At 39.3% G+C, this 12,278-nt stretch overlaps 1 protein-coding gene across 3 annotated transcripts in view; it reads left to right on the top strand.

Annotated features, from left to right (window-relative positions):
* The window catches only part of cacna2d2a (calcium channel, voltage-dependent, alpha 2/delta subunit 2a), a 137,821-nt gene that overhangs the window by 32,564 nt on the left and 92,979 nt on the right, over positions 1 to 12,278 (top strand). For all 3 annotated transcript variants that reach the window (XM_079342289.1, XM_079342288.1, XM_079342287.1), the window contains exon 3: positions 7,281 to 7,397. In XM_079342289.1, the coding sequence (XP_079198415.1) occupies positions 7,281 to 7,397 (117 nt within the window). The remainder of the gene's footprint in view (positions 1 to 7,280; positions 7,398 to 12,278) is intronic.

Genomic DNA, 12,278 nt, shown 5'->3' with positions numbered 1-12,278 from the left:
GTGTTGGGAGCCGTCTGAATCTGCATATCACTTTTTAACAGTCATTTTCTGGAGCGTTGCCACCCTCTGTCTTCCCATCTGTGTGTTTACAGTGACACTCAGAGCTCGGCATACTGGAACAGTTTTTATGGCTAATGATGAGAGTGTGAGTATCTGTGACACGTATGAGCCGTACCGAGGGCTTGAATTTTGAGTTTGCGTACATGCAAATTTGTACATCTGTGTGTGTGTGTGTGTGTGTGTGTGTGTGTGTGTGTGATTTTTGGTGCAACAATGGTGACGGCCAGAGAAAGCATATTGGTGGCGATTGGCACGGCTTCTTCTGTTGTATCCTGTGTGAGCATTAGCAGCAGAAGGTTTCGATTGGCCGTCAGTGGCGCTGTGCAGAGCCACCTCTCCTCTCTTCCTGTGAGAATGACAGGCCTACACACTAAGCTTTCCGGGCGTCACAGCCTCGAGCCAACTGCACAACTGATTAACACTGCTAATTTGCTCCACAGCCTTCCAAACCATGAATTATCATTCCTCTTTACTAAACGGACTGTAACACAAAGCACTCACCCATTTGATCCTTTTTTTCAGTTTTGACCAAGTTCTCTGTCTATACAGTAAAATGCTGTAAAGAGCAGACGTTTCTGTTTCATATGAAACAGTGCCCATAATTACAAAAATATATAATAAAAACATCAATCATCATCATATATTTACATGACATGATTTTTAACCAAATTAAAAAAAGACATTTATTCCCATCCCTTTATGTAAAAACGAAGGACAGAGAGGTTTATGTGACAACAGGTTGCTGCTTGAACATTTCTGAGCAGTTATATGAAATAAATATAAATAATCCTGTGGAACACTAAATAATTTTAATTTTGACATTCTTACAGGCTTTTCATCAAATAGCTTTAATTTGTATTTTATTTAACCTTCATTTAACCAGGAAAGAAAACTCACGAGATAAAAAAACAAACAAAAAAACAATCAAAACAAACATTTTCGAGAGTGTCCTGGACAAGACAGGCAGCAGCACAATTAAGAGTTTCAGACAAACCATGAGCAGCCAACCATACAAATACAAAAATGCATCCTTAGGCATAAAAAGACACAAATAACAAATCTGAGCTGCACATGTTTGTCAGGGTCATCCACCAACATATCAGGGAAAACATCTACAGCCAGATGTGTCTGCCTCCAAGCCATATGGGCGTTCAACGAAAGAAGTTCGCTTAGTTTCACTTCATTTTATAATTGGTTCCAAGGAAAGGGAGCAGCAAATTTAAACACCTTTTTTCTAGTTCCGTTCTGACTTTTTGAACAGTAAGAAAAGGTCCTGGGATTGAAGATTATAGAGCCCTGTGTACTCTTCTAATTGATGAAGGTCATCAAGTAAGAAAGCAAGTAGTAACTGTGAAAGAGCTTGGTCTGTAGTAAGTGCTCAGCAGTATATCACTGTGTCATCAGTGTAAGAGTGAAAATAAACGTCAAAAAACGTTTGAATTAATGTTATTTATATAAAGAATGAATAGGAGCGGCCCGAGGACTGACTCCTGTGGTACACAGGGACCTAACACAGAAGAAGTTTTCACTCTGATCTCATTTCAGTGTTAATATTTGCTTCTAGATTTAGTCTTCTGATGAAAATGCTAATTAACTTTCCTCACATTAATTGTTCGGCCTTTTTAGTGTGAGCCCAATTTTTGAAATCAAAAATAACTCAAAATAATTTTCATCAAGTTTTAGTCAATAAAAAGGACATTCAAGTCACTGCTTTAAAGGCAGGGTTAATCATTCCAGTGAGCTAGCAACATTTGAAATGTAACATGTCTTCAGGTCTCCGTCTCATCCTCCCCCTCATGACTCATTCAGAGAGGTATAAAAACACCTTTAAAGCACAATATTACACGTTTACCATAGAATTGTTTCCTCATTGTTGAACTCCTTTTTTGTACTCAACCAAATAATTTTCTGAATACTGCAGGAAACTAAAGCATCATAAAACTAATCAAAGAAAATGTACAATTCTAGGATGATGATCAATATTTTTATGACACATTTTAAGTTATGGCACATGTTTTATGTGTGTTCAGATCATTTTTTGCACGATTCCATTGTTCCTGCTGTTTGTTTTGTATGAGTACCCACAAGTGCTCGGCCTCAGCTCCAGCCCTTCATATGATTATCAGTAAAGTTGCCGGCCACAGTGTTTGGTTTTTCTCCTGTATCTGCCCCATTACTTGTGAGTGAGTCAAGCCCTAACACACTCCAATATAATTTCAGTCGGGTTGGTGTGCTTATGGCCCTTCAGCGATAATGGTCACTCATGTCCAACCTCAAGCTAAAGCGGGATTTTAAAGCCCTGTCAGGCCTATCGCGGCCAGCATTTCCATGTGATGCTGCTCTGCACACGCTGCTCCTCCAGCCTAATGCTTGTTGGACGGCTGCTCCTGTCTGGGCTGGATCTCTGTCTGGCTAAAGGCGAAGCTAAGTCTTCTCCCAGAATGGACAGAGAACTCATCTGCCCATTACTGGATCCAGTAATGGCCAACCTGTCAGAGAAACAAGTGCCTTACAGTACTATCAATCTTGATTTGTATTTTTATTAGTCCAAGTAGGGCGATAAAAAGAATAAAGGACACGTGCCTCAGGCAAATATCTATCGTGATTCTCATTTAAAATGGCAGAGTAAGTGATAGCAGTGCTGTTACGTGGCAGTACATGATAAAGAAAAGACAGGTCATTGGAGAGGAGGACAGACTGTGGAGGTGGATACAATACACTGGTGTCGTGCCTGTTCGCACAGGGAGTGTACATCAGATCTGGTATGTGATACTGATTAACAACATGCTGACTTTTGTAAATGTTGTGCTGGGCAATGTAGACAGTCATTTTCAGAATTACCATCAATCCTTTGAGTATATTATCAATAATACTTGATGTATTCAAGGTTGTCTTTATTATCCCTGTGAGAGGGCAATGTTTTGCAGTCAGCAGTAAAATACACACTGTACAGACAGCTAGCAATGAGCATACAACATAAGAAGGACACTAAGAAGTAAAAAGTCAGATGGATGATAAATAAATACAATATATGAACAGATGAAGAAAAGCAATACAATTAGTCGTTTGAAAAAGGTAATGGCAGCAGGGACAAATGAGTTCAGCTTAGTCCAAACTTCTTGGACAAAGGATGACTATGATCTGCCAGGGATGACTTGGCCTTCTTCAAGGTCTTTACTCTGTATAAATAAGTAAGGTCAGAGAGGGACGCCTACTTTTTTGTTATCTTTCAGAGGAGCCTTTAATTTGAAATTCTCACTGTTCGCCTGTTTCACGGTTTCAACAGAGCAGTGCCTCATCCCTTGCTTTCAAACAATGCTACTGACAATGTTATTGTGCACACTCTGAATTTTTAAACATTTTGTGTTCAGCCTTTTCACTTAAGGATCACCTGCTGTGATATGGGAGCTGTTTAGTTTGGGCCGACTTTACTGTGAAAGAAGATCGCCAGAGGAGCAGAAGAGCTCAGACAACGAGAAACTGGGGGAGGTGATACAATCAGCGAGGTCTGGACCTCTGTCATTAGTGTCTAAAAACATCAGTGCAATTAAATGATAATCAGGAGTTTCTATTATTTTCATGCACACTGCTCATAATGGATTAAGCAGGACAGCAAGTCTTTATTTTATTTCACGACAATAAAGCCAGTAAACTACCACACGCTGTATCATTTATAGCCTCAGGTAACTTGCAAAGTCTGTCGTTAGATGGGCATAAAACTCAACAATAGACACACATATAAAACAATGACCACAGAAGAATACAAGATACATTTTCTCTTATCTCTCTCTTTATGAGGCCGCTTTGTATCTGTCAAAACTTTGTCCTCACCCCTCCATTAATCAAAATCAAGATTCCAGTACAAAAAAAAGGGTCAATTCTTCACGACACAACCATGTGTCACAGATTTGATCTCATTCTGGGTTTTTCAGAGCAGGGTCTCTGTCATTCTTACAAAACATGAAAAATGCACTTCACAGTATAACAGTGGTCTTTGGGCTGTTTTTTAATAAGACCGTTTTTAAATTGTTTTTTCAAAGTCAGCAATGTTTGTCAGACTATATCAAAAAGCTTTTTGTCATCAGGTGGAATGCAACTGATTATGTTAAGTGGGTACATGATTGTCTGAATTCGCCCCTGCTACAAACCGAATCAAAAATGTATGATGGCACACTTTGTGATACTGGCAAATATTGCATATTATCTAACCCGCCTAAATCCTGATGATTTATACCCTTATTTCAAAGCTTCTGTGATTTGAAACCTGGGTGCTGGTATGTGTTTGCCAACAAGAGTTTTCAAAGCTAATTTTTATTTTTTGGACCAAAAAGACAGAAGAGGACTTAATTTCTCAATGGCTGTGCTGGCTCAGTTCTTAGAGGAAGTAATTAAGCAGTGCTTTGCCCAATGAAGCTGTTAGATGATTGTAGCAGCAGAGGCTGCAGAATTGTTTAGTACACTGGAATCATTTTAAATCCCTAAATGTAAAGGGAGGCTGCGACAAGCAAAGGAAGTTGCATTTCAATGTTTCCCCTGAAAAACACTTTCTCAGCTCCTTTCTCCTGGAAAAAAAGGTTAAAAAACACAAAGATGCACCAAAAAATATATATATTGGAATTCCTGCAAGAATATGAGTACTATTGATCTCTGTCTTTCTCTTTCTCTTTGTCTCTAAGCACAGAGTAGAGAAGCCTCTGTCTGTAATGTCCCGGTGACTGCAATGAATCTTCCAGGGAGAGGGAGGCGCAGAAAGCTCTAGCACACATTAAGGGAATGAATATTGATTCAAAAACAAATTTGACATGGTTTTTAAATCGACTTGAAAAATGCATTGCATAAAAGAGTCAGGGGTTTGTGGACCGTCAATGGAGCGGAGAAAACTTCGCTCTTGTTTTATGGTTTAATAAGATTCCATTAATGGCTTCTTCCACCTTGACAAAAAGCCCTTTGAAATAGTGTGTTTCAACTGTGTGTGCTTGTGTATGCTTATGTTAATGTGTGGTTATATTCATATGTGTGAAAATATGCATGATTATTGGTCTCAAGTCTGAGGACTGGCACATTCAGAACTAAGGGATAATGAATGTGTGTGTGTGTGTGTTGGTGTGTATGTGTGTGTGTGTGTGTGTGTGTGTGTGTGTGCGTGTGTGCACACCTTCATGGACTGTTAAATTGCAGACTAATGACTTTTTCAGGATGAGTAGCTAAAGCACAAAATTAAAGCAACAAAACAAAAAAGAATGAACCACCTGTTTTACTCATTTCAAAACGTTTTTTTTGTTTTTTTTGTAAGGTTGTGTCCTGATGGATTGTGCAGATTTCACCTTCATGTTTCACTTTGAGAAGTAGTTTAAAGTGTTGTTTGAAACTAAGCAAGATCGCTGATTCCTCAGAGGGCGGCCAAAATAAGACACCAGGCAATCTCGCCAGAGTGCTCGGCTGGCATTGTCCAAGCTTCTGGAGCCAGGTCTGCCTGCTCTGTTGGCTGGTGGAAGGAAAGTGCCCCTGGCTGCCTGCCCAGCCTCCAGCTCGACTGAGGAGGATCATATGGACGCCAGTGTTTCCTTTTCCTAATTGCTGCACATCAACACATCAATGCCACAGACACGTATCTCACAAAGATATCCTTACTTTGGCAATTCAAATAGACAAAGAGAGTGTTGGTAATCATTGTTACAATAAGGTGGTTTGTTGAGTCATGTTTGATTTTATTGATTTACATAAAGATCACATCAGGATTGCATGCTGTACACAACAGCCTTAACTGGTTGGATTTTTCCGATTTGTAAAGTGAAAACTGCTAACATTTGGCAAAGCAGATACTGCTAAAATCACAGCTAGCACCCTGTTGTTGTTTTGCACTTGACTAACTGGCTTAAATCAGTTATTTGTTCTTGTCTGGCCCATAGTGTAATTGGATTTGAAGTATTGGCAGGTAAACAATCCCTCATTTTAGCATGTATCAGAGTTATCTCCATTTATTGTATCGTAATCAGAACAACTCGAATGTCTTCATACTAACACCATAGTAAGGGTGTTTGTCATTTTTAATGAGCGGGTCTTAGGTTCCTGTGTTTGAAACACATCAGCTCAAACACATAATAGGTGTGTTGAGGTAGCTGTAAAAAATTACATTTTTCCTGACTTGGTTTAACATTTGTGTTCATTTCTTTGTAATTCTCTGTGAAGTGCATGGCATCATATCATGTATGAATGGTTGAATATAAAATACGAGTAATTACTTGAGTCAGTGATTGGTTGAAAGAGTTTGTTTGTAGAGAATCACACTACAGTAGGGGAAATTACAGACACAGTCTGAGCTAATGCAACCTTTTAGCCGTGCATTTCTCATTTCAAAAGACCCTAATTGCTTTAAGATATTCACAGACAACAGGCTTTTCCACGCTTTTCTCAGGAAGAACTGTACAAAATGGTTTTATGGTGAACGTTGGTCTTGCGATGTCTTAGGTTAGCAGGATAAGTGGTAATCCCTAGGGTGGTACTCTGTTGAAGACTTCAGATCCTATATGGAGCACAGGCCGCTGAGTCAGCCTTTACCATTCTTCCAGGGGGAGCACACTAATCTCCCAAGTATCTTCCTCTGTCAGCGTTCCAAGCATCTGTCACGCATCCCAAACCCACTTCTCTTACTTATTTTTTGTGATTGACAGTCTGTGTCTGTTTAATTGATTTTACCTGGTGTTATTATGGTAATGCTCCCTAAGTGTCCTTTACACATTGAGTTAAAATTCCTACGTGTACTGTACCCAGGGGATTGTGATCCTTCATCGGTTACTACGGTTCAGCAAGGCCTTCAGAAACTTCAGGGTTGGATTAAGCCCCAAATGAAGTGGTCATCAAGCTGTAAATAAGGCTGCTTGTTTTAGTTCCAAAAGAGTAAACATTGTCGCGATACAAGGTGTTCACCCGGCAGTGAGGATCTGCTGGAGTTTGCGTTTATTTAATTTGATCCTGCTTGCCAGTCTGCAGCTGGCTAGCTAAGTGCTTTGCCATTAGGGCTCTGTTCTGTGTTTAATTCTGCTACAGTGCAAGGGCTTATGGGTATAATGGCAGGCTGTGTACCGCTCGCTCTACAGTAAATGTTTACCGTCGTGTGTGTTACCTTGAGAATAAGCAAACAGCTCCTCTGTGATCTTCTTAATTAAACTAATGGTTCTGCTAACTTGACCCGTGATTCCCTGTGTTCTCTCCGTCTCCAGATCTATAATGAGAAGAAGAGCCAGTTTGAAATTAAGAGAAACAACCCCAAGGACCTCGTGGAGAGAGTGGCACGGGACATCTCCAAGCTGCTCAACAGTAAGAGGAAAGCCCTGGAGGTAAGACGATGATGCTCCACATATTACATAACATCTGTTTACAGGCAAATTACACTCAAATGCACAGATGCCAACATACCTGTTTGATCATTTGACATGTGTGGAATGTCGGCTGATGTGTACTTGTTTTTAAAGCATCGCTTGTGTTGTTACAAGGTATTAAAAATATTCAAAAAATTTAAAAAAAAAAAAAAATCTTCCCTTTTCATTATGGTGCACTCTACCGTCTGAATTCATATTTATAAAAAGAGAGTCTCCTCTGTAGGGTCTAATACTGTTAGCTGAGCAGAAACAATGTTGGACTAATGCCTGTTTGAAGTCAAGTTTATTTATTAAGTGCTTCACACAAGACATCAACAGCATCAAGACAACAAACATCAGCAAGACAAACAATTAACAATCACAGAGAAGACTAAATATCAAAATATTATTATTATCATTATGAGATCAAAATGGGAATGGGATGATATTTGGAGACTGAGGTCACACTCACTTGTCCTGTAACATGCTTAAGCACAATTGTCCCCTCCTCCTTCCCCTGGCTGGCCTGCACTCACGCTGCTCCGGGACTAAGCGACCCTGAGCATGGTTACCTCTTGTACATAACGTAATAATGTTACACATGTAATGCTTTGTGTTATTATAAAGAGTGCTAAGTTTAAAGCACAGGTAGACTCATGATGGAGAACATGACAGCTACTTTACTGACTTTGTAGCTTTTGTTGAGTCATTTCAATCAGATACAGCGAGAACACTTTCTCCATAATGAAGGCTGTCAACATGCTGAATAATAATAATAATAATAATAATAATAATAATAATAATAATATTACTTTACATTTATATAGTGCTTTTAGAGGCTCAAAGCGCTGAAAACCTCTTTCAAGGGTGCGAGGGAAGTGTACACTGCTTGAGCACGGATCGAAGCACTCACACCAGTTAAACTAAATGGACTTTAGGGTTGAAGCATGCTTAGACACGCTACGGATTGCCTGGTGTTAGTGCGTTTGGAGACGTCTGTTAAAGTGATCAGACCAGTCTTTTATAACAGGCACATTTTGCAAGTGCAATCGGTACCCAAGACAAATTTCTCCCCAGGGGGATGAATTAAGAAAACTTAAACCTTAAAGCACAGCACATTATATATCAGGTTATACATTAAAAAGTAGAGTAGAGTTGCAGAGTGTTTTTGTTAAGTTATTTTTGGGCCTTTTTGCCTTTCAAGATAAACGTATAAGTTATGCACATTGGTCAGGTGAGAGACATAACCACTAGGTTATTGGGGTTTCAGGGATACAAATTGTATTTAACCAAAATGAACATTTTTTTTGCCCATACATCCTTGTTATTTGAGAACCTTGTTTTTTTTTTTCTAACTAAGAACACACCAACAGTACCATCATCAATAACTGAACTTACTTTTCTGGTGACTTTCTGCACACTCTGTTTCAGCCATCAGCGCATAGTTTTCACTTTGCAGTTCCTCTTCCTTTATCTTATTTCCTGCGCTGGTGGCTGATGAACTTCCATTCATGTGGTCACACTTTGGGTTTTTGAAAGGAGATCAACTTCATTCCATCTGTTTGAACCCTTGCTGAAAGCAGTATGATTCCTCTTTTAAGTTTAAAAGTTAAGCTGATTTATTTTTTTGTCAATGACAAAAATACGAGATAAGCATCTCTATCATTCATGCCATCATACTTTTCAGGGGTTTTCAGTCTGTTTCATATTTAAGCAGTATATTCTGAAAGCGAGTTTGGACCGTGCATGAGAAGAAGTGATTTATTCAGAGGTTATCATTTTAGTGTCCTGTATGTGGGGATATAATTATTCCCACTGTTATGCTCAGACAGTCCTGTGATTAGTTAGAAATGTGTTTTGCTCTCACAGTGGGGAACCTCTAACCCCTCGGAGAAGAAGAGACGGGGGTAGAACGGAGACAGGAGAGACGAGTGACAGAGAGGGAAATGAGAAAAGTATACACAATCAATTTTTAATTTTTTGAAGCTGAGATAAAGTTAAGGAGCATTTGGGCTAATCCTGAAAATGTGAGTCTGCCGGCGTCTAATGGAACAAAAGCAAGTCACGTTCAAATCTTCACATTTTTTCAGAGCGCATAATTCCCTAATTTCCTAATTAGAATTTGTATTTAATGCTATTGAAAACCTGATGAGTCCCCCCCCCCCCCCCCCCCACACACACACACACACTGACAGTGAGGTTTTCTATGGAATCAATTTGTTCACCTGTACATACAAACATGCAATCCTTGTAATCACCATTACCATCTATGTTGTTTGATACATGGGCAACACACATTCACCAAAACTACATTTGTAAGCAAAGTAATCCTGTCTTTATTTTGTACTAACATGCAGTTTAAAGTACAGTAGTTATAAACAGGTGTTTATTCTTTTTGTCCAAAATGATTTTGAAATTACTCAACCAACTCCGAGCTTTTCTCTTATAGTGTTGGATAAGTGAGTAGGATTTAAATGTAATAGATCACATTTTCTACAACCTTATTTTACGGATAAGGGCCACTCTTTTCCTCTCTCCACATACGGACACTCAACATGTTGTGACACAGTTGAATCCTTATAAAAGGGAAACGTGTGAAGATCTTTTAAGAGCACAAGGTCTTGTGGGATGAAGAACAGTCCTTCAAGGGAGCAGAAAGTCTCACAGGCAAAGTTCATTCTGCAGCTTGGATTGTTAAAGGGAGGGAGAGGTTACTATACGTCTCCTGTGGTCATGTAAAGGATGGCACTGACCCTAACTTCCAAAACACACACACACACACACACACACACCCGCCCACACAATCATACATACACACCACAACCTCCACACACTAACCTCCACGGGCCACACTGTCACCTCGCATCCCGTCTCTGTCGATTCACTCAGGAGGGAGGAAATGAGGTGAAAAAAGAGAAAGGCTGGAATGAGAATGTCTCCCTGGGGCGTGGAAAAATCAAGAAAATGATGTTCAGAAATTCATAGATTTAAAAATGAGCAGCAAGCGGGAGGGACGGAGACAGGGAAGCGGAGCAGGCGAAGGGGAGGAAGGGGAGCGGATGCAGAGGGAACAAGCTTGGGTTAAAAAAAATGTTTAAGCAAAAGCAGACAGAAGGGGAAATGGGAGTCGAATGATAAACATGCAAAAGGGAACGAGTCGTGGATAGAAATTGAATCATTATGTCATTAGAGAACACAAACCTTTACAAAAAGTATTCAACAACTTAATATGTTTCATTTAAGCAGGTTATGATTTTATCCCCCCCCACACACACACACACCTAAAACTAGAACTCGTAGAATGTGGGCGCATAAATTCATGTGGACTTATTATTCATACAGGGAGAAAAGTGAAAGCCATGTCTTAATGCAGTCTGCAGATAAGCAGGTCTCAAACTCCGCACAGCACAGTATTGACAGCGTTTTATATTCCAGCCTGTTTCTACCCCCTGTAATGGTTATTTAGTCCCAAAATATTCCCTGACACACATTTATTAAAGAGGAAATACATGTGTGTGGGCAAGGAGAAATTATTCTTCTGAAACCTATTTAAATAATGCTTGAGGTAATTCTTTGTAATTCCTGTTTAAATTACTAATGAGAAAATGCACATTGACTCTAAATACTCTGTTAGTGATACAATGTGGGGAGGCAGGCATTTGTCAGTCTGAAGGATTTAGTTGCTTTAGTCTTAATTCCCAAATTAACACATTTTAATCATTTAAATGCTGGGGTGAAGATACAAAAAAAATTGTGTTCAGTAAGCCTTTATTTGGTACCTGCCCAGGCTCACATTACCACTGGGGTTATTATAGACGTATTTTGTTGTTTGCCACAAGTGGAACAACCCCATTTTTTTAAAAATTCTACAAAAGGCTCAAATAAAAAGTGTTATAACCTGTCAATACTAAACTGTTATAATAGGTCTATAAATATCTGTACAGCTCCTAATGTTCCCCTCAACCTATAAAAGGAAAGTAGCACACGCTAACTTTCTTTTGTCAAAAGCCTCCTCAATGTTTATTCTTAATCTCCTCCACTCCACATCCCTGTCTGCTCTCTGTTTTTCTTGCCCCTGGCTTCTCAAACAATGATCTGGTTCTACGCTCGGTGCCAAAATTATAACAGACCCCAGCAGGCTGATAGGCGTGTTGCATGTTGCCTGGACACTTTGTAAACGTCTTTGGTTTGTTTTTCTGTTTTTTTTTCTTCCGGGGCAGGTTGAAATACGGATTATGAACGTTTCCTCTGATGTTTTTTTTAAAATATATATCTATATAATGGTCCTGGGATTTGCCTGACACATGGCCTCGTTTGTGTTCACAGCGAGCCAGATACACATTTAGTGAGATACAGTATATACCCCAAGGTTGTCTGTGTGTGTGTGCTGCAAGCCCCATTATACTCATCTTTATGTTATGCCACATTTGAGCAGAAGATGAAAATGTATCTTCTTTAAGTCCTTCCCCTGTGACCACTTGAGTCCTCTTTTGGACTTTATGGTAACATTTGATTTCGTTGGTCGCTTCATTAGATGCTGAGTGCAGGGAAAATTGGCTCTTGTTCCAAAAGTGTGCCCAATCAGCACATTTGCAATCAAGTTATCCCACTTGATTGCTCCTTTAATGGAGGTAGTCTTTAAGTCAGATCACAGGAGGTCAGCTTAGCATTTCAATGTGTCTTTTAGCAAGTATTATTTCAAGGTTGATATCCAGAAAACAGTTAACAAGATCATTGAATAATTCAATAAAAATGTCTAAGTGCCAGTACAAATGTGTTTCCAGGAATGATGTGGTAATTAATGCAGTTTAAATTAAAACATACCCAACTTTTTTATTTTATTGAAATGTTTTTAAATGT

Source organism: Symphodus melops (genome assembly GCF_947650265.1).
Source record: "Symphodus melops genome assembly, chromosome: 4".
In the NCBI taxonomy this organism is placed as follows: Eukaryota; Metazoa; Chordata; class Actinopteri; order Labriformes; family Labridae; genus Symphodus; species Symphodus melops.
This window is presented reverse-complemented; position numbering and strand designations above follow the sequence as displayed.